This window comes from Amborella trichopoda, chromosome 3, assembly GCF_054954075.1.
Source record: "Amborella trichopoda isolate Santa Cruz 75 chromosome 3, AtrichopodaSantaCruz75HAP2 v2.0, whole genome shotgun sequence".
Taxonomy (NCBI): domain Eukaryota; kingdom Viridiplantae; phylum Streptophyta; class Magnoliopsida; order Amborellales; family Amborellaceae; genus Amborella; species Amborella trichopoda.
The window spans coordinates 45,199,419-45,222,446 of NC_142338.1; the positions used below are offsets into that span (position 1 = coordinate 45,199,419).

At 41.5% G+C, this 23,028-nt stretch overlaps 1 protein-coding gene across 4 annotated transcripts in view; it reads left to right on the top strand.

Annotated features, from left to right (window-relative positions):
* The first annotated feature begins 247 nt into the window (after window positions 1-247).
* Window positions 248-23,028, top strand: part of TTN1 (ARM repeat superfamily protein) — a 34,292-nt gene continuing 11,511 nt past the window's right edge. For 2 of the 4 annotated variants that reach the window (XM_020673342.2, XM_006854132.4), the window contains exons 1-7: window positions 248-860; window positions 7,203-7,750; window positions 8,559-8,661; window positions 10,709-10,885; window positions 11,128-11,298; window positions 12,214-12,330; window positions 12,483-12,587. In XM_020673342.2, the coding sequence (XP_020529001.1) occupies window positions 687-860; window positions 7,203-7,750; window positions 8,559-8,661; window positions 10,709-10,885; window positions 11,128-11,298; window positions 12,214-12,330; window positions 12,483-12,587 (1,395 nt within the window). In that variant the 5' untranslated portion in view covers window positions 248-686. Of the gene's footprint in view, window positions 861-7,202; window positions 7,751-8,558; window positions 8,662-8,982; window positions 9,073-10,708; window positions 10,886-11,127; window positions 11,299-12,213; window positions 12,331-12,482; window positions 12,588-23,028 lie in introns of those variants that run through there. The other 2 variants (XM_020673345.2, XM_088860850.1) reach the window with 1 other exon arrangement.

Genomic DNA, 23,028 nt, shown 5'->3' on the forward strand with positions numbered 1-23,028 from the left:
AGGGATAAGGGAGAGAGAGAGAAAAGGGGTTTGGGGAGTCCCTGGGGATAGAGAAAGAGAGAGTGAGAGACATGGCGAAGGGAGAGAGAGAGAGAGGGGGTTCGGGGAGTCGCATGAGAAAGATAAAAGAATAGATGGGTTTAAAAATAGTTGTCTTTTTAATATTTGTTTGGACTAAAATAATAGGGTTAAAATGAGTAAAGTTAATCAGATGGGTTAAAATATATAAAAATTAGAATTTTTACGTGGCTCAAGATATATTTTGAAAGACTAATGTAATAAGAAACCTAACACTCGAGGGTACGAGATCCTCGTTATTTTGATCGGCACTTTTTTTTTTAATGTTATTTTGGTTAGCTCTTCTTTATTTTCCATAAATTGACTAAATACTCGTAAAGTACCTTTCCTGCGTTAATTTCCCTGTTTTTAATTAATTATTTTCCATTATTTTATTTATTTTTTGATTTCAAGTACTTGAAAGAATATTTGTTTTGGAGTCGTCAAATTTTGACTCCTTTACTTGGTACAATTCCTTCGCAAGACAAATTATTTTGAGCGCGGGAAAGAGCCCTTTTTATTTATCCCTCACCCTCAGCTTCACCTCCCCAATGCATATGATATACGCCCATTTTCTCCGCCAAATTTAGAAGTGTTCGAGTCATTATAGTCACTGAAACCAGTCCGCCATGGCTGAAGATCCCCAGATCGTTGCAGAGGAAGATGACGAGCATGAATCAAAGGAGATTGTGGTTCGAAAGTATTTTTTGCAGGAGTGGATAGTACTGAAATCCATTATTGATGATATCATTGAGAATGGGGGATCAACTGATCCTGCTTCAATCAATAAAGCTCGGTCAATTGTGAGTCAAGCTATTAATTTCGCTTTCAGTTATCTTGATTAGTTTTTTGCGAAATGGGATGTCATATTGATTTTGAAGTTACTCCAATCTGAAAGAGAAATGGTCTTGCTTTGATTTCTTTTCATAGTTTAGGGTTTATGCTTGGCAATCTTATTTCTCACCATGTTTCTCCTTGATTACTGCAATGTGAAGTAGGATTTGTTTTGTTCAAATTTTTGGTAATTTAGAGTTTACATGATGTGATACTGGATTTAGTTGCTTGTTTTCTAGATTACTGTAATCGGAGAAAGAAACAGCTGAACTTCAATTTTTTGGCCTTTTAAGGTTTATGTTCAACGCCATGAACAAATTAGGTCACTGTCGAGTATAAGTAAGTTGGAAAGCATATCTGATGTTAAATTAAACTGTAATTCTGGATTTCTCATGGCTCTGATACCACTTGTAGGAAATTTTCCGGGCTCATGGTGGAAAATTTTATGAGCTCTGATACCCCTCAGAATTTTTGAAAAACAATCACTTTGCACTATACAGTACAGAGAGTATGTAATGCATCTTACTTTAATTATACTCTTTACAACATAATCATCATTTATTACACTAATTTATTTTAACATTCATTACCCACTTTAATGCAGTACTCATTCTCTCACTTAACACTCTCTCCAACCACTTCCCACATGTTATTTGACCCACAACTCCTCTTTCTCACCCTACACTTTTTTTTGTTTGGGTAAGTAACTCACCCTACGCTCACTCCAATACTTCATTGCATACTCTCTCAGTACACTCCATTTCTCTCTTTCTCTTTCAGTACACTCCATTTCTCTCTTACTCTCTCACACCGCTCGATGCTCACTTCACTTGATGCCTTACTTCCTAGCACACCCCCTATCATAGGCTGCAAGCATCACCTTTGGCATCTAATAGGTGGACACAATTGTGCCACACAGTGTTTTTAGATTCGACTCTGGCCGAGGACTGGGGTATAGCCAGAGCTGAGTTACTCTAGCGAGTTCGAATGACTCACCCAAGTAGTTATAATCTTTTAAATAGAAAAAAAAAAAGTCTAAAAGAAGAGATAAGGAGGGGGGGCGTTGCCCATGTGCCCAAGAGAGGGAAGGCACATGTCCAAAAGGAGGCCACATCTCTCCTTCCTATTTCTTACGCATTTGAGCCCCCATCTCGTCCCTTCTCTCTCTTCGATCTCCCACTCTCTCTCTTCGATTTTTACCTCAATGTTCTATTTCTCAAATCTCCCTCTCTCTCTCTCACGGAGTAAAAGATGCTTAAGAACTTGACCTCTTTTGAGGCCCGTTGCCTGATTTCTTGGAATTTGCAGAGCTCCGGTGGCTTTAACCTCTCTGACTACAAGAGAGAGGGAGAAGAGAGAGAGAATGAGGGAGAAAGAAGTGAAGGAGAGGGGAGGGGAGGGGAGAGGGGAGGGGAGGGAGGGAGAGTGAGGAAGAGAGAGAGGGAGAAAAAGAGAGAAAGAGAGGGAGAAAGAGAGACAAGGAGGGAGAGATGGAGAGAGATAAGAGGGAGGGAGGGAGGGAGAGAGCTCTTGGCAGAGAGATGGAAGAGGGATGATGCCCCCATTGAGAGAGAGAGAGAGAGATGTTGGATTGAGATAAGGGTCCCTTGGATACAACTCGGCTTTGCAGAAGGCAACCTTGGCCGAGTCTGAGTGGACAAGGCCGAGTCTTAAAACATTGGTGGTGCCACATAATGTGTGTGTCCCTCTTCTAAACTCCCACTAGCTATCAAGGGAGGGAGGTAGTGGCAAAGCTTTTAGAGAGAGGCAGGGGCCAAGCCACGTGTTGGCACCTACTATTCTCAACCTTAACATTGGCTTTCCTTGATAGTCAATATTTTTCAGTCTTTGCTTTTTCTCCTCCTTTTCAACCTTTTCTTGTCCTTTTTTTCTTTGAATTCTACCTCAACCTTCGCCTTCTCTCTATGGTTCTTTTATGGTGCTGTGATTTTCTCCTTCACGGCCTTTTGCCATTTTGCACTTTAATGTGCCTCTTCATATGAGGCCGGTTAATTTACCACGGCCAGTGCAACATCCATGCATCTAGGGTTCGGTCTTCTTATCCTATTTGAGCGTCGTAGTTGTGGCTCTTCAACGACCTCCTTTAGCTAGCTTAGTCGAGCTTCCTCAAGAGTCCTTAGTTGATGGACACACTATCTTTCCATGGGCTGGTGGGTCCTCTCGACGAGGTTAGTAGACTATTATGCATTTATGATTCCTGGCTAGGTTCAACTGCCTCACTGGGCGAGTGGCATCTTCATCTTGAGTCTCTTCGGTTCTTTGGTCTTTGCTCGTCTCCGGTATTTGGTATTTTTGTGGTTTCTGGAGTCCATTAGGATGATGCTGCATCCAACGACTACGTCTCATGATGTATACCATCGGTTGATTGTCAGGGCGCAACACCTCCACCACTTACGTTTGGTGTCATATCATACGCATATGCACCATAACACCTTCTTCTTGAGCTTTCTGTGTAGTTTTTTGGGAATAAGTACATAACATACACAATCGAATAGTTTAAAGTGACTTATAGTGGGTTTGATGTTCTAGAGCTTCTCATATAGTGAGATGAATCCCATCATCGGCTGTGGTAGTCGATTGATGATGTGTGCCATACACTTGGCCTAAAATCTGCTCGGTACATTTTTCTCATGCCAGCCTTCTTCGCATAATTCAATCGATGTGTGTTCTCCTCCATTATCTGTTCATAGACACCAAACCTTTTGGTTGATCTCCCGTCGACTTTTGTTTGCAATTCTTTGAACTTTGGTAAGACCTCTGACTTTTCCTTTCAGTAGGTACACACACACGTACCTCGGATAGTTAAACGTAAGCATCTATCTCATGCCTCTAATCGACGGTTTCTTTACTGGGCCAAATACATTTAAGTGAATAATCTCCAGCAACTTCTTAGCTTGGTACTTTGATTATATGCATGGCTGTCAATAAGCCTATGGAATTGACAGCCTATTGAGGCCCACATGTCCTAGCTCAGCATGTCAAAGATCAGGACTCTTACTTTGTCGGGTCTTTTGTACTTAGGCTAATTCGGCTGCCATTATGTAAACACGCTCCAGTCATCGGCCCTCCATAATAGGCTGGTCCGACAACTTCAAACTTTGGTATTTTCGTCTCATTTGGGCCAAACACAACCAAGTTGCGTGTTGCTATCAATTGTGATATTGACAAAAAGTTCTATTTCATCCTTGGCACATGGTATATGTCTCGTAACTGAGCTTCTCTTGTACTGAATCTAGGTGTACACACAGCCTTGCCAATGTGGGGCAATCGGAAGCCTTGCATTATTGGCAGTAACAACAACTTTTCCTCCCTTGCACTCAGTGTCGAGGAACTTAGCCTTGTCTCCTGTTATATGGTTTGAACACCTTGAATTAACAATTCAATCTCGATTGTAATCGATGATTTCAAATTTGGAGACTGTACTAAGAGCTAGCTCCTGAGGTTCCTCCAATTGCCTTAGTTCAATTGTTTCGATGACTAGTGTCGGCCCTCTTGTAAAGCTTCTTGGATCAGTCGATGAACTTGTTAGTTTGATCTCGTTGGTTATTGCGAAGGATGCCTAAGCATCCCATTCTTCCTCGATCTCACTCTGGAGACTTGTCGCAATCACCGAGTTTCCTTTGGCAGTCCTCTTTTTCTTTGACTAGCAGTTGCGACCGAAGAGGCCCTGTTTGCCCTAATTGTAACACTCGATATCTCTTCAGGATCTCTTTGATCGCTGGTTAGTGTTGATGTTGCTACTCTAGCTCCCCCTTGCTTGGAGCCCTCTCTCCATTGACTGTTCTTCGTGGAATCTCCTTTCTTCTTGATCTATCTGCTCTTCAGAGTGAAGAGCACCTCATCCTCATCTTTCATTAATACACTGGCCATCTGTCTGGCCAAGGCCTCCTGATTCACAGTAGACTTTCTAATTCCAGGAAAGATGGCTGTGTCAACCATCCTCTGATGGCTCTCATGAACCCATTCTATGCGGGTCTCATCCTGGTATTGCTGATCAGTGGTTCCGGATTAAGCTTGGAGATCTCGTTGTAGAGAGATTTTACTTTTGTGAAGTATTGGCTGATTATCATCATCCCTTGGGACAACGATTCTAGTTCATTCTTCAGGATTTGGAGTCAAGCATCATTGGTTTTGGCAAGCAATGTTGCTAATGCATCTCAAGCTTCTTTTGGAGTGGTGGTTTTTTAGAAGTGGTCCAACAATTCCTTTTGAGCTATTGTCTTGAGCATGAACATGGCCTTTCCAGCCTTAATGCACCACCATCGCAACGCTTCTACATTTTTTCTTATGAGTGGGGCAGTATCGCTGCTGCCGACAACCTCCCAGAGGTCTTGTCTTTGTAGGTATAATTCTAGGTACGAATATCAGTCGTTGTAGTTGTGATCATTCAACTTCTTGAGCCCTGAAGTTGCGTTTGCTAGGTCTGCCATCGTGATTGGTGTGGTCGCTCGTCGATCTCTTGCACTAAGAAGCTTGGTCCCTCACCAATTGGTTTCATAGCATCTCATGGCTCACATAAATGGCCCTGATTGAAGCCGCTTTGATACCAAATGTGGGATTTCCCGTCTTAAATACCACTTGTAGGAATTATCCTGGGGCACTGATAACTCATATGGTGAATTTTTTGGGCTCTGATGCCTCCCAAAATTCCTGAAAAATAATCACTTTGCACTACACGCTAGAGAAAGAGAGAAATACATAAAACATCTCACTGTAATTTCACTTATTACGACATAATCAGTACTTTATTTATTACACTCATTTATTACAACATTCATTATCCAAATTAATGCACCACTTATTAATTACACACTCTCTCACTTAACACTCACTCCCTCACCACTTCCCACACATTATTTCACCCACCACTCCTCTTTCACACTCTACACACTCCAACACCTCACTATATACTCTCTCACTACACTCTCTCTATATCTCTTTTACTCTCTCGTGCCGCTTGATGCTCACTTCACTTGATACCTAAATCTCCTAGCACACCCCCTATTTATAGGCTACAAGCACCACCTACGGCATCCAATATGTGGAGACAATTGTGCCCCATAGTGTGTATATAGGTCCCTCTTTCAAAAGCCCACATAGCTCTCAAGGGAGAGAGGCAGTGGTGAAGCTTTTAGAGAGAGGGAGGGGGAAAGCCACATATTGGTTCCTTCATTAGAAAACTGATTGAGAGGTAGTATGTGCTTCGATCTCTCTCAGTAATTTAACGTTACGTTCTTTGCCATGAAAATGCAGCTTTTGATAGATTACCGAGTAGTTTTTTATTCCATTTCCTACTGATGTAATAAATGTAATCAAAACAGTTAAGCAGAAACTAGCTTATGCAGTTTTCAACTACATTTCCTACTACCACAGTGGCTATAATCTGAAGTTGAAATGGCCTTCACTTTTTACTTTTTCCTTTTTATTTTTATTTTGGTAGTCTAGAGTTTATATTTTGTGCTGTGAATAGTTTAACTTATATTTTATCATAAGTAGTTTTTTGATTCCATTTCTGCTATTGATTATAAATTCTCTCATATTCCATTTCATGCCACTATACTAAATCTGAAATTTTTTGGATCTTAAACCTTTTATAATGATAAGGCACGGCATAAGAACAATTGTAAGCTGATTGTTAATTTCATTGTCTGTTACTGAAAGCACTGCAACATGAGATATCCATTGTTGTATAGTCCATTGCTCTAATCGTTTCGTTGTTTGCATAAAGTTTTTATTTGTTAACAGGCTTTGACTGCACAATATCTCCATATCAATTTTGATGTTCAAGGAATGTGTACACATTACTGTACTCAGGCTGATGAATAGACTGAACTTAGTTCTTTAAGTGACAAGGGTTTACCTTCCTTCCTAATTAGGTTATTGTATAATGAACTTACATATTTTTGTAATGAGGTTATATCTCAGTTCTAATTTAGCTTACTATCATTTGTAAGTAGCTTTTTGATTACATTCCTTTTCATTTGTAAGTAGCTTTTTGATTACATTCCCTTCCAATGAAATTACTATTGTCTGAAAAATTTCTGCTGTTATATTCAACTTCCTCCTTTAATTTACACATTGCCTTACAAAAACAATAACTTGGTTATTAATCTTGTTCTCTGTTGCCATCTGTTATGGAATGCAAACCATTCAGTATTTCTTATTCCCATGCTATGATAATGAGGGTTCTCTTATACTTTATTCTATATCTCTGACAGATGTGTATTTATTCCTGTTCTATGAAAATCTTAAGAACAATTTGTAATTTCCTTCTCTCCTTGATCTTGCAGATGGATAAATACCAAGAGCAGGGTCAGCTTTTGGAACCTTATTTGGAGAGAATAGTGTCTCCATTAATGCATATAATCAGGCTCAAAACTCTGGACTTGGGGGCTGCCTCTGATCAAAACCTAGAATTAGTCAAGCCCCTATGCATCATTTTATATACTCTTGTGAATGTTTGTGGATACAAGGCTGTTACCAAATTCTTTCCACACCAGGTCTCTGATCTGGAGCTCGCTGTTTCTCTTCTCGAGAAGTGTCATCATGACACTGCAGCAACTTCTTTACGACAAGAAAGCACAGGAGAAATGGAGACAAAATGTATAATACTACTGTGGCTTTCAATTCTTGTCCTAATTCCTTTTGATATTTCATCTGTGGATACAAGTCTTGCTGAATGTCCCCATAATGGAGATCTTGGACCCTCACCTTTGGTACAGAAAATGTTTGGCTTCTCTAAGGATTATCTCTCAAATGCTGGACCCATGCGTAAGATAGCTGGGTTGCTTCTTTCCAGGCTTCTGACCCGCCCCGACATGCCTAAGATTTTCAATAGGTTTATAACACTTTTTGAATTACTTTTTTTGTTTTTTTGAATTTCAATTTTACTAGTAATTTTTGTTGGGTTCTCTTTCTGAATTTGAGTCACACTTCTCCATCTCAATGCTACTACTTAGAATCAGTTAAACTTTCTCAGTGGCTTAGTTGGATATGAATTCATTTCAAATGAAATGCATGGTTAATTGCTATGTGAAGGTCCACGAGTACATATGTAATGCTATACAACTTTTCCCCATTCTTCATTTCTGCTTTATAATTTATTTTTTACCGTTTCTTGTTTATCAAAAACTATGTGAAAATTTGATGTCCCCATTCCTTACCTAATATGCATTGGGAAGTCACTAATTTTCAAAAGGGATTGTATATTATAAGACCTTTCATTTTTGGTACAAGGGGATCACAATCACTCTTAGTCATTGGATGTAAAATCCGACAGGTGGAAGTGCATCACAACATTCAAGAAATCTTACTTTGGACTTTATGCCCTCCTTAACCACCAGATTTCACTCTAATGGTCAATGATGATTGTGACCTCCTTATATCAAAAGTAAATGGTCTTATTATATACATTTATTTTTCAAAATGCTGAGGGATCTTTCCCTTGTTTTCCTTTTTTTTTTCTTTTCTATCCCTCTTATTAAAGTTGATGTTCTGTCCTTTAAATCACATTGCCTGTAACACAAGAAGTTCCCTTTTTCCTTGATTTACTAGCCAATGTCTTTCTTCTCCATCTGTGTATCCTGCAGAATGGAAGCTGTAATGGATTAATGCAGAAATTGACATGCTTTATTTTGAATTTTCAGTTTCATTCAATGGACAGACGAAGTCCTGTCATCTTTCTCAGATGATGTTGCTGATATATTCATACTCCTTGGTATTCTGGAAGCATTAGCAGCTATTTTCAAGGTTCGATTGTTAGGGTTTTTACTCCATGCCATTTTGATAGTCTAGATTAATTCGAGGAAAAACAAGGGGTGATTTTTGAGAAAGACTAAATATTATCACTTGTATTTAGGTTCCTTTCTTTGCACTATTAAGGCTCCTCAAACAAACCTAAAAACATCATTTAGCTTAAATCTCCTACTTTTCGGTTCAGAGTTGAAAATGGTAGCCACTGTTTTGGCTCAAACTGAAGCATGGCCTCTCCCTTTTGATATCTTGTGCTTCCACTTTTTCTTTTCCATGTTTCATCTTCCTGCTCTGCTGATATTTGATCACATTGTGAAGTTTTCAGCCATGGACCTGTGGTACAATTCAAAAGCCAAGGGCTCCATTGGACTAGACAATTCTTCCAGTCAATAAATTCTTCACTCAATGGTAACATCGTAATCCTGTTTCCATGTGTCTGAGAGGCATCTTTGTCACTTCAGTGTCAATACATACTACTCCATTGCTTTAATTGGGACTCAGTTGTGATGCTTAAAAACTTATTATTCCATGATTTAAACCCTTCAAACTCCCGTAAGATCTTATGAAAATTCTTCACTTATTCCACAGAATCTTGCATGGCGAAATCTCCTCCACGTCTTCTCAATAAGTTGATTCCATAGTCTGGGAACCATGTGGGGGATATAGTGAGCATTGACTGAGTGAAGGGGAACCTGGTGCTACATTTTTATTAGTGGATTGAGTGAAGGGGAACCTAGTGTTACATTTTTATTAGTGGTTGTTTTGGAATCTTTTTGAATGTTTCTGAATCCTGTACCATCAGATTGGAAGCAAAATAAACATTTGGGGCAAAAATTATCACATAATTGGAAGCGTTTGCAGTACAAAGTAATTGAAATATTTCAATTACTCTCAAAAGAGAAGTAATTTGCATTTTTTTTTTCTGAAGTTTATTCTCTTGAAGGGTCTAGGAAACTTATGGATCAATCATTTTGAATGGCGATTTTTTACAATATTTCAAATGTATTTAAAAGATTAGCACATACTGCTTTCATATATTATTATAAACTTGCTAATGGAAATGCAATTTCATTACAGCAGCCATAACTTCTTTTTTATACATACCTGTGCTGTAGTTCCACGTATGATAGTTTTGAAGAATTTTGTTCCCTTCTTGGGATATTTCTGTTTGTTTTCCTGTTTTTTTTTTCTTCTGTTTCTATTTGTTTTGAAAGGAAAACGTCAATGGGAATTTGACTAGAATCAAGAAATTGTAAAAGAGGAACCATGCCTTAATTATCCTACTAGGAGAGCGTGCCTCTTGGATGTGCAGATCCTTGAGGCGCAATCCTGGAGTTAAACAATGTATCCACGATTTAGTTCTTCTCGTCATTTTCAGCATCACATATGCTAAGATGGAGAAATTCAATCTCATAATACCATCCTTTCATAGTTTCCTTATCCTCTTTGAGTGCCTGTCTTTTTATTTTATTTACCTGTGGTCCTTACTCAGATTTCAAATGGTTGCTGATTTATTCTTAGCATTGTGTCGCAAACCTTAACATGCTGTGCTGATTTATTTCTAGCATTAATTTGCGCCTTAATCCTGCACCATTAGTGCTTTTTTCTTTTTTATAAATAATTTGACTGTATAACTTGTGAGCGTATATACTATGCTCTTGCTGGAGCATAGTGTTCATATACTCCTGCGGGCATATGACTTTAGGATTTTTTGAATCTAAAATTTTGAAACGACACGAGCATCATTAGATGATTATTTTCAAAAGAGAAAGTTTGAACTTTAAGTTTTCTAATCCTTAGATCTCACCCTCGAAAATTTGGATGGTCTTTGATCTATCTTGAGACATTCAAGTGGATAGAGAGTGCAATTTGGACTTTTTCCTTTTGAGGTTATTCTATGGGTTGAAGAGGTTACATCCCCAAAATTTGGGATTCTAAAATTGCTGCCATGGGAGCATGAAAACTTTCGGCATCTGTGTTATGATCTTTTCCTCTTACATTTGTTGATGCTTTAGTTTTTAAAGGCATAATACGTCATATGCAGGTTGGTAGTAAGAAGCTTTTACTTGACACTGTTCCCATTATTTGGAAAAACATCTCCATCCTGGTTAAATCTTCAATTGGAGCACGAAGTTCTTTGCTGCGGAAATTCCTGATGAAATTGACACAGCGTTTGGGGCTTGCTTGCTTGCCTCATCGGGCCATATCAAGGCGCTATGTGGTTAGATACTCACTTTCTTCTCTTGTGCATTATCTATTAGGACTGTTTTAATTTTGTTGACATTCACGTTTTCTCCTTAACTTTTATCAGGCAGCTCTATTGCCCTTAATCTCCATTTTCTTTTTGAATTATTTAGCTTTGATAGCAAAGTAAATAATCTGCTAAAGTGATTAGGAATTTGAGCAATTCGAGACCCTAGTCTATGGTTTTATTTTGCATAATGTATTTTTATCTCTGTGCAGGGGAGACACAGTTCTTTGGGGAAAAATCTCTCCTTGAATGTGGATGACGAAAGGGATTCATATGGGTCTGCTCAAGTTAAAAAAGATGAATGCATTGAAGAGGAAGAAATGGATGTTCCAGAAGTTGTTGAGGAAATAATTGAGCAATTGCTGACTGGTTTGAGGGATACGGTAGGGATGAATTGCTGGCCTATTGCTTCTTGTTCTTTTTTTTGAAATAGGATGGAAAAATCAAGTTAGTGGTTGATGTGTTGATTCCTTACAAAATTGTTTGGAATCACAGCTGCAGCACTGGGTCTGGATATGAACTTACCCACTGACGAAGAATGATACTTTTCTATGTTAGCTTCTATGCAATAGAACATAGTTTCGGGTAATAAATACTCCAGACTTGATCATATGTGCAGTTCCAGACTGGCAAGCAGCACATGCATAGGGAGGGATGGAGGGAGGGGGGGATGTTGCATTCTTTATTGACATTTATATAAAGAAGATCGTTATCTAAATCATACCATTGAAATACACATTAATTAATATCTAAGTTCTAATTTTATTCTTTAAATACACGTACAAAATATTTTAATCTAAATTAGATTAGTTTTTTCTATTTTTAGGATATTGACCCCAAAATGGGCTAGTTTTGAACGAGAAATGGGATATTATTTCATAGGACTAATTTTAAACAAAGGTATTTATGAAATAAACATTATGAAATAGGGTTAGTTTTAACCTGAAAGGGGGTCACCCTCCATATCCTAATTTACTATGTCGTACAGATTCCCAAAATATGCATCAATGCGACCTATAGACTTAAATATCATTCATTTGGAACTAGACCGTTAAAACTAATCTGCTAGTAGACAATGCAAAATTTGGTTAAAGAAATGTTGGTTAAGTTTGATTCGAGGTATTTTGTTTGGCTCTGTAATAATATACTTATATTGATACAATGGTAGAAGACTAAAAGGTGACATCAAATATATGGCATAAAAATCGTCGTATGGTTTGGACTGCAATGAATCTCTTATCTGGCTGAGGATCCATCTTACTATGCTATAAGAGTTGCAAAATTGTTTGGTTTTACAGGACACAGTTGTCCGTTGGTCTGCAGCAAAAGGTATTGGGCGCATTACAGGACGCCTAACAGCTGCCCTCTCAGATGAAGTCCTTTCCTCTATATTGGAACTTTTTTCTCCAGGAGAGGTTTACTTCCTAATCGTGCCAGTCCATTGTCGTTTGGTTTTCTAGTCATGGAAATGATGGTCCTTTTACTTCCAAAATTCATTTTCCTTCACTAGAATTGGTTATTTTGTAAGGACAATGCTGGGGATCTTGAATATGTAGTGATGTTGCAGGGTGATGGTTCATGGCATGGAGGCTGCTTGGCATTGGCTGAACTGGCTCGTAGGGGCTTGCTTTTACCAGTCAGTCTTCCTAGAGTGGTTCCTGTTATTGTCAAGGTAACAAAGCTATGTGCTGAGATCTTTGTAGTTAAGTATAGGGAGAGTATGGCATAAGCATGATGTGTATGCCTGTTGATATATATATTTATACATACATACAGAGGCCAGGGTGGTTTTGGCAGGGGTAGGGAGGTGGCATCAAACAGGTGTTGGAGATGACTTTTAATTTGGGGATGGCACATTTATTTGGAACTATGGTTCATCTCGACCGTCTGTCTTGAATACAGACTGTGGATGCCGGACTGTGTACTATGCAGCACACCTATGATGTGTATGCTACAGTTTTCGATTTAATGGTGTTTAACACGTTACTTGTGTAATTGTTTTATTTTCAGTTATTAATGAGTTGTGCATTTTTGTTTTGAATGTATTCAGTTGTTTAAATTCAAATTGCCTGTAAACTATAGTAAACTAAGGTTTGGATGATTTTGTAGTATGCTATATATTCATAAAACTCCTTGGCTGCCTAATAGGCACAACTTTTACCAAATGAGCTGCTGGCCTTGTTGGAGTTTGCATAGAGAGAATATCTTGCTAAACGTTACATGAGTTACTGCAATGACCATCTTGCATGCGCTGGTGTATGCAGTTAGCGTTTGCTTGATGGTAGAACCTTAGGGTCTTTTTCATTTGGAAGCTTGGAGGGAAAATGTGTAAACATTAGTGAACTATCACACTTTGTTTTGAAAATTCTTAAAATTTGACTTGTTGACAGATGGCCATTGGAGACCTCCTTTGCTATGGGCAACCACCAAATTAGATTCAATGAATCATTTTATGAGAGTCCTTGACATATTCTCAATTAGACTTTAGGGGTGGAAAGTAATTTACTCCCGAGCTTGACAAACTAATGAATCATGACTTGCTAACTTGTAAAGATATGTATACATGTACGGATTTGATACTCCCTAGTTTGTGCGTGCTCTAGACTTTGGTGTTGATCTCCACAGGAGCTTTAACCCTTACTCCTTGGTTTTGGTTGCCATTCATACTAATAAAGGAAGTCATATATGGAATTCTGGTGAACTTTCCAGCTCTAGCTTAAGATAATGAAGGTGAATTATTTTATAAATAACTTACTCTGTGTGAAATACTCTATCTAATAGATCACTTTGAAAATCCATGATGTGAGAATGAAGAAATGATTGCTCATAATTTTGGAATATTGCCTGATATTACATGCTTTTGTGTCACATGGACCTGGAAGATCATAAACTTGAAGACTGGAACTACTTGTATGTGGGGGCATCTAACATAGAACTTGTTCTGCTAGATTATAGCTGTAAGACCAGGGGATCATGGTGATGCAGCGAGGAAAGATAAATAAAATTAAAGAATAAGAAAACACGTAACATCATAGAAAATATCCTCTTTTTGGTCTGCATGGGAGTCCACCCAAAAGGTTGAGACTTGAGACATTTGACCATCTCTCTAGGACTGCAAATAAGTCCATCTTAAAAGATCTTGACCTAAATTCAACTCAACTTCTCCATACAGAACAATCACATCTATTCACAATACAAAAAAGCCTAATAGCAAACTGACTTTTAAGAGACCTAAATCTGACTCCTAAGAGACCTAACTTCTAATTTCTTTAGTTTCCCATTGTACCCCTGAATCTCTACAAACAAAAATGACTAAAATGACGCTATGAATAAAAAAACCTAACTCCTAAGTATATCATTCTTTGGGGTTTGAAGAAACTTGATCGTGCTTGTTGTAGTCTTTCATCCTTTAAAGGGCTCTCAAATAATTAGTGGTGTAGTCCCACCTTTTGTCTAGCTATTTTCTTCTATTTAGTCAACCAACTAATAAAACAATTAATGTGGAGCTTGAAGTGGAACTCTAGGAGTTAAAGCTGAATCCTAATTTCTCTTTTGCGCTCAACCACTTCTTCATGCTTTACACCAGGATTGGCTATCGGAATACTTTGTGGTGTTTGATTCATGCTCGGATTAGAGGTCGGATGTTAGACATATTCATTGCATTCTTCTTCCATGCCCTGCTTGAATATGTCAAATGTTTTTAGTATGCTTTCTTGTAAATATTAAAAATTTGATCCACTTACTCCAAAATTGGACCTGTCTTGTCTGCATATGCTTTTGATTGCATCATACTGTATGGATCCTGAGGCTTTGATACCAAATGATGGAGGGAGGAAAGAGAGAGAAAATAATATCAGCAATTAAATAAAAACTGAGAGAAACTACCCTCCCTTGTATCTGCAGGTGAGTCCAGCTTGAAGGTTGTGAGATTTCACCCTCTCTAGTCTTTTAAGGGAGCTCATCCTAAGAATCTTTTTGCAAAAAGTAAACTCAATTCAACTTCACTGTATAAAACAACATAGGAAATGAAAAACCTCAATCGATAGCTCGGCTCCTAAGAAACCTAAATCCTGAATTTTTGATTTCCTATTTTGCACCTGAAGTCTCTACAAACACAAATTACTGAGATAACCCTATAAAAAATATATTAGTTGGTGAGCATGTATCTCAACCTCATGAATTTTGACTCCATGACAACCAATTAGATCCTCATTGTGGAGGCAATTGTTATCACCAAGGTCTTACAATCCTCCTAGACAATACTTTAGCTCCAAATGAATTTTGACAAGTTAGGGCTGAATTTATCCATGGTTGTATTTTAGTTGACTCATGAATTACTGATTATGTGTATGCTTGAATTTCTGAATTTGTTTGTGAATGCGTGGTATTATGATTTGAAATGTATGTCAGTTCCACTTACGGGTAGAGGTTACCATGCCATCACCCATTCGAGTTGCTTCGCTGGTCCAGTCACACAACATTCAAGCATGTTGGTGGTTGTTAATGGGCAATTTACGGCAGTGACATGTTGATCCTATACTTGTGCTATATTTGTTGATGAGTTTGAGGAAAGAGTCACCTTTTCCTTCAACTTCAATGTGATTTGCAGGGTGAGATTATCCAGGCTTGAGTAGCGAGTAGCTTGACATGTAATGGGTCATACGTCATTCAGGGTATTTGGCTCTAGCGTGTGGTCTAATGGTCTCATTCCCTCCCAAGGGGCGCATATCTTTAGGAGGCTGAATGCCCTTGTGATCCTTTGGGGGCTGTGGAGAGTGTTCAATTGTAGGATTATTAGGGTATTGTTGATTAGCCCCTTTGGTAAGAGTCAAAGTCAAAGGCCATTTCATGGGTGATATTGAAGAAATCAATTTCATTGTTAGGACAAGGAATCTTATTGGGAGTTGGAGGGCCTTTGCCCATAGCATGACGATTACTTTGAGACGTTGGCCCAGTGAAAATGACAAACCATATTTGTCATTATGCCAAAAAATTTAGTGTGCTTATTTGGCAATCCCTGCCTAGTGGGAGTTGGATTGTTCTGCTACTGCAAAGGAGTTTCCTCATGGCATACCCTTAGTACATTTGACACACCTGACAGAGATATGAATGTTACAGGAATGAAAATTTGAGCACTTTTTTTTTTGAAGCCTCTTGTGTGGAAGGCTATTCCCTCAAGGTTGTTAGATGGCTAGGCACGACTCTCCCACCTCACGGTGTTAGGCGGGTTTGCTTGCAAAGGCCTGTATTCTGTATCTGCCTTTCCTTTCCTCTGCTTCCCAGAGGCCATTGAGGCAGCAAACGCACTAGCCAAGGGGGGCATTTTCTGTTGTTCATTTATCATAGGACTCTTGCTGTAGTTGCTTCTATTGCTAGCATCCTTTTTGGGCGGCTTGTGTTCTCAACATTGGATGCTGAGAAAGAGAGTTGCGAGTCCTGTTGTGCGACTGTGATCCCAACTGAAAACAGGAGAAGTTTTAACTGAATAACCGTCTACTCCTCACCATTCGTATCTGTCCTTGTGTTCTTGGAATGGATCTTTGAGGCCCATTTGGATGCACAATATGTCATATCAATGAAAACCTTTCTTGCATATGGGGGCAATCATCGCCATGCTAGACGGCCTAAAGCAAGTGACCACCTTCACTGGAAGCACCCAAACCCTTTTAGTGGAGGGAGACTGTAACCATGTCATCTCTTGGCTACCAGGAAAACTCAATCCCCTTGACGGCTAGCTCATTAGTTTGATCGCATTTACTCTCTTTGCTGGGGATTTCGGGTCACATTCAACCTTATTCCAAGGGAGGCCAACACCGTAGCTGACAGTTTGGCCAAATAAGGAGCTTCCATAGTGGCTCAGCCAGCACAGTTTACATCCTAGATCACTCTCATTTCTCTCTCTCATGTCTCCAGCTCTTTTATCTCCTCTCTCGTTTTTCTTTCTTTCTGTCAGTCTAATGAACAGCCTACCTCTCGAGGCAATGTTTTCGTTTTTGGTTTCCTTTACTTTCTCTCTTTACCCCATTATGTAACAGAGAACCTGAGCTTGTAGGTCGCCTTAAAGGGGTATCGTTGGTACTACGCTAATATATTTAATGCTGCAGTTAACTTTTTCCCCGAAAAAAAAACTTTATGGCCAATCCTTTAAAACTCTATTGGTTTTAAGAAAATAGAAGACAAATTGTATGTTTTTCAGTCTTACAGGCGTTTAGGCTGTGTTTATAGAAGAGAAGGGTAAACAAATAGGCTTCTTTGTGTATAGTGTGGTGCACCATGCTGGAACATTAATCGCTCTTTAATGGGTCGATGAAAAAACAGAATTATTCCTAAAATCTCATGCGGCCAAATGGAGCTGAAGCATATCCTTGGGATGCTTGAGTAGTCTTCTGGCTTAGTGTCTTATGTTGATGTGGATCTTTGTGATCCTTGTGGTGGGGCCCCGTCCCAGATTTTGAGCAATGCCTTTACAAGGAACTCCAATAATAACAAGATCAGGAAGTTTGCCACTTGATGATTTGGTTCTTTGCTTTCTGGTGAGTGTACCATTGGACTGGCTATCTGTGTACAACAATTAGAACCTTTTGTTTTGCTTCCATGCCCTAAATCTCATTGTGTACATCGTGCTCTAGTTTGGTTTACTAGAAATTTTACATACACATAACAAGTTCTCTATCTTCATTTTGTGTGAGTTTAGAGAAGGGTTCTGGGCTGAACTCAACACCATAGCCTCCTGCTCTTCCCTCCCCTCTCCTCTTCCCAAGTGATTGCATGGGGATTTCAATATCACCAGATGAGAATTTAAGAAAAAGAAGAGTAGCAAGTGAACCAAGTATTCCTCTCCCGCCGCTGTACCGAACATATGCCCATCTCCTCAGGCCTTTTCCTCCACCTCCTTCTCCTCTACCCTTATCCATTGCCTCCTCACAATCCCCCCCCCGCTCCCACATCTCCTCCGACCCTCCCAGCTTTTTACCCCCTGGCAGAAGTACCCAACCTCCACCGCATTTTCAGCAAAGTCAATTCACCTCTTGCCCAGTCGCTCAAGCATTCCTTCGTCGGAAGCTTTCAACCTCTGAGAGGAGATGTGGGCGGCATCAAACAACAGGATGAAGTTTGTGGGGAGAACCCAACCTCTATTGCTGCAAACTTTTTGGCGGCCTCATCCTTTTCTCTTTCACCTCCGACTCTGCAGCTTCAAGAGCTCTCCAATGGCCTCCGCCAATTGCAAAGGAGCAAATACTTTTGTGCATACACCAAAGAGAAGGTTTGGCTTAGAGCCTTCAACATCGCTCTCCATGCCTGGCCCGTGGATATCTTCAAAATCATTGGGGATGCTTGTGGTGGCTTCATCTCTGTGCATTGGAGGTCCTCCTACAACCTACCTCTCAGCTTTGTCCAGACCGTTGTAGAAACCTTCAACCCCCTTCTCATTTCTTCATCCATCTGGTTAAATCGATGGTCGGTTTTACATCATCCACCGGGCCTGGGTGTCGGCTTCTCCTCCCTTGCCCTGCCACTTTCCGACAGAGCCTCGGACTCACCCTGTGCCCCTCAGGGCTACTCAGCACAATTGGACCACGATTACCTGAGGCCATCATACAAAACCCTATCTCGGCCGTCTAATGAACCATCTTGGGTCACAACCCACGAGACCAGCCTTGGTCTTGACTTCTGTGGTCCAACCTTCTCTTCCTGTAATCCTCACCCATCCTGACACCTCCTCTGCCTTCCCTTCACTTGTGCCACCCTTGTTGGCTCCCACATTCCATTGTGTATGTCAAATCTTTTGCCCTCTCGTGCTCTGCAAGTTCACGTGCCTCTAATCCGCCTGGGCGGCCATGTGGTTCCCTCAGGTACTTCTCGTTATGAAGCCCCTGACTGCCTGTATCCACCTGACGCCCTCCGCTTGTCATGCGTCCTCCCCACCCTTTGATGACCTTCGTCAGGATATCACATCCCATTACTGCCCATGTGGCCCCTTTGTGCACCTAGAAGGATCCTTTCCCCACCCTCATCTTCATCATTCACTGTCTCCCTCTCCTCTTGATCCTCTCTATCCGTTTACTCCTCCCACCCTTAGCCTTTCCTGTTCCTCCCCCCCACCCACTCTTCCACCTCTTATATCTTTTTCCTCGCCTTTGGTGCCTCTCTTGGGCTCGCTTAGCCGCCATTCATCCCAGCCTTCTCCCCTTACAATTGACTCCGAGCCACTAGCGAAAAATTCATCCCTCGAGAAGGTGGGTCTTTCCCTCATCCTCTTCCTCTTCCTCAACCCTCTCTCTCCAAGTAATCCTTCAGCTCCTCCTTCCTAAGGTGACCCTCTCAGTGACTCACCCCTCGAAGAACCTCGTCAGTTAGCGTTGGCCAACGACTTACCCCTTGAAGAACCTTGCATGCCAGCCCCAGGTTTGTTCTTGGTCGACCCCAACCCTTCTTGGGCACGATGTGAATCTCCTCTCCTTCTTATCTCGGCCCCATTCCCCAACTCCCCTCTGCCGTCTCTTTCATGGCCGTCCCCACTTCTCCCTTTGTGGCTGAACCCCTCCCTCCCGACCCCTTCTTCCATCACCTAGGACTGCCTCTCTCCCCCCCACCCCTCTACCCACTTTTTTCTCTCGGCACCTTTGGAACCCCAATCTTCTCCCCACCCCATTCCTATCGTGCACTGTATCCATCTTGTACCTTTGGTGGCAGCAAACTACTACCCGCTTGCACCCCCCCACCCCCAGCTATCTCTTTAGCCTCCTTCCTTCATCCGTCCTTCCCTTTACCCTTCCCCCTTCCTCCGCCTTTGCCTTTGACCTACCTCCCTTCTCTCTCCTTTCCTTTCCCCCTCCCAATCCATGGGCTTACTCCTTACTCCCTCGAGGGGGCTTGCCTCTTGTGTCCCCATTCCTGAGTCTGCTATCTGTGCTCCCCCTTCCCACCCTGACTTCTTTAACCCTCCTCTATCTCCCATCCCTCGTCCCTCCAACCACCACCGACCATCCCTCGCCTCCCCCTTTTCTCTTGCCCTCTCCTCTGTTACCTTGGAAGCCACTCCCTCGACTGCCCTGTTTGGCTTGACTCCTATCCCCGATCCTAGGGGATGCTCTCCCACACCCCCTCTGCTTTGCTACAACTTGTCGACCTCGACAGTCAGCTCCCATTTGGCACCTACGGCTTTGGTGAACTCAACGTTCATTGACAACTGGGATTGGGCACAAGGCAACCTACTCCAGAGGCCATATGAGCTTTCATCACCGTGGATGTAAAGACTAGGTTCAAAGTGAGTAAAAAGGATTGCAAGGAACTATCCAATCTCAAATGTAGCATTAATTATGATCAGGCTAACCCCTTCCTTCTCCTACCACCTCTGTTGCCCAGCCCCACTGGTGCTCTTCGAGAAGGGTGCCTCCCTCCACACCTTTGTCTGCATGAAAGTCCTGACCTGGAACATCTGGGGTCTCGATGACACAGTCAAGCAAAGAATTGTGCATGATTTTTTTTCATAAACAACTTGCCATCTCATTTGGCCCCCATTGAAGCTTGTCGATGGTTAGACAAGTTCGGGCCTCCCCCCTGTCAGTGGGCATCTCTCAATGCTAGAGGGGCCTCGGGAAGGATCTGGGTCATCTAGGACCTCTCTACCCACTCTCATATTCTCTCCCAAACTAGAGCCTTCTCCATTTCGGTGGTCTTCTCAAGAATCTCCAACGACCTTCACTAAAAATTCACAGCTGTATGGCCCAAATTCTAACGCCCTCCATGGCAGCATTTGGGAGGAACTCAATTCTGTAGCCTCGATACCCACCCCTCTCTGGTGCATAGGTGACGATTTTAACGTCACTAGGTGGTCTTTCAAGCGGAACTCTAACCCAGTATCTTTCATGCAATGCTGACCTTTTCAGACTTCATTTCCATGAACTATAACATTGATATTCCTCTTCAAGGCACCCAATTCACTTGGTCGGACCACTTGGCCACCAATATCTCCAAACTCGACTGATATCTCCTCTCTCTCGAATGGGACTTAACCTTTTCGGGGCCCCACTTAAACCCACCTTTGACCATCGTCCCATACTGTTGGATATCATCCCCTCCTTGGGCGCACTAGACCATTCGAGATTTGAATTGTCTTGATTCGAGTTGTCCTCCTTTAAATGCCTTTTCCACTCCTAGTGGTTCTCAGCTTCCACTTGGTCCAAAGCTGGGTTGGCTTCTGCCTTCAGAGGAAACTTCAACACCTAAGGCCCTCCTTAAAGATTGGGCACGCCACCTTCTTGGGAACTTCCGAGAGCAGAAAGAAGCCCTTCTGAAGTCCATACGGTCCTGGGACTCATTGGAAGAGACCCGACCCCTCAACCCTACCGAAAGCACCTTTGGGGAACATGCCAAGTTCGACTACCAGTGTATTCTCTGCAAGGAGGAGATCTTCTGTTGCTAGCGAGCTGCTTAAGTTTAGGGACTCTAACATGGCTTTCTTTCACAAGATTGCCAATTACCCAAGGTAAGACAAATGTATCTCCCAATTAAATGTGGGAAATAAGCTATTCGACCAACCCTCTCAGGTTGAGGAGGCCATCATCAATTACTTCAAGACTCTCTTCTCGGCCGATCAGGGACCTTAGACCTCACATGGCCAACGTTTCTTTCAATTTTATTCTCCCAAACCTAGCCACCTAGCTCAAAAGAGCCCTCTTAGAAGAGGAGATCCTCTCGGCTGTCAAAGTCCTTTGTTACTCGGTAACCATATTCAATCAATTCTGGGAGACCATGCATCCTGACATTACTGCAATGTTCAATGAATTCTCGGAGAGAGGGATTATCCACAAGGCCATGAATACCATTTTTATCGCCCTAATCCCTAAAAAAGAAGGGGCTGAGGAACTCAAGGATTTCAGGCCCATTAGTCTCATTAACCTATAAGATTATGTCCAAGGTCCTCATTTCCAGGTTGAGAAGTGTACTAGGTTGGGTCATTTCCCCTACAGAAGGTGCTTTTGGGACCGACAAATCCTTGATGGTGCCCTCTTGGCACATGAGTATATCCACTCCCATCATCTGGCCAAAATACCTAGGGTGATAATAAAAGCGGATTGAGAAAAGGCATATGATCATGTAGACTGGAACATTGTAGAAGCTATCCTTTCCAGAATGGGGTTCGGTCTTTGCTGGAGATCTTGGATTACAGCTTGCGTCTCCAACCCGTCCTTCTCAGTGATCATCAACGGTACCCCAAAGGGTTTCTTTTCCTCCTCTTGGGGTCTTGGATAAGGCAACCCACTGCCCCTCTTCCTCTTTTCTATAGTCGTTGAGGTATTCGGCAAATCAATCTCGCGAATGTACCAAGGTGGCCTTCTCATTTGGTTCAAGGTTGGCAGACAAGGACGTAAGATCTCTCACCTTCAATGCACCGACAACACCCTCATCTTTTGCGACACCAACCTCTCCAGATCGATGACTTGAGGCTTTTCCTCAAATGCTTCGAGATGGGGGTGGGATTTAGGGTTAATATGGCTAAAACCAAGATGATGGGTATCGACCTATCTTCGAAAACTCTTTCCTCCCCTTTAGACAGATTGGGCTGCACAATAGAAGAGTTGCCCTTCAATTATTTAGGTCTTCCTCTCTGCATTGGACAACCTAAAACTTACCTATGGAGCATATTGTTGACAGAGTCAAGCGAAGGCTCGCTGGCTAGAAGGGAAGATATCTTTCTTCAGCCGGGCGTCTTACCCTCATTAAAGCTACCCTCTCAAACATCCCTATTTTTCAGATGTCTCTGTTTCTCATGCCTGCCTCGGTTGTGGGCCAGCTAGAAGAACTCATGAGGAATTTCCTTTGGGCAAGTGATGGGGGCACTTGATCTCTTGAGCTAGAGTGTGCTCCCCCAACTCTCAAGGGGGCTTGGGCATCCGAAACCTCAGAGCCAACATCCTAGCCCTCTCGGTAAATGGTGGTGGTAGTTTGCCGTGCAGGAGAATCACCTCTGGAAGGAGGTAGTTCGAGACAAATGCCTCTGTCAGACTGACGCTTGGCTACTAGTTGGCAGGGGTGGGTCAAACTGTTCGGGTGCATGGAAGTCCCCTTGTTCAATTGGATCACATTCTCTAAAGAACTTTGACTGTTGA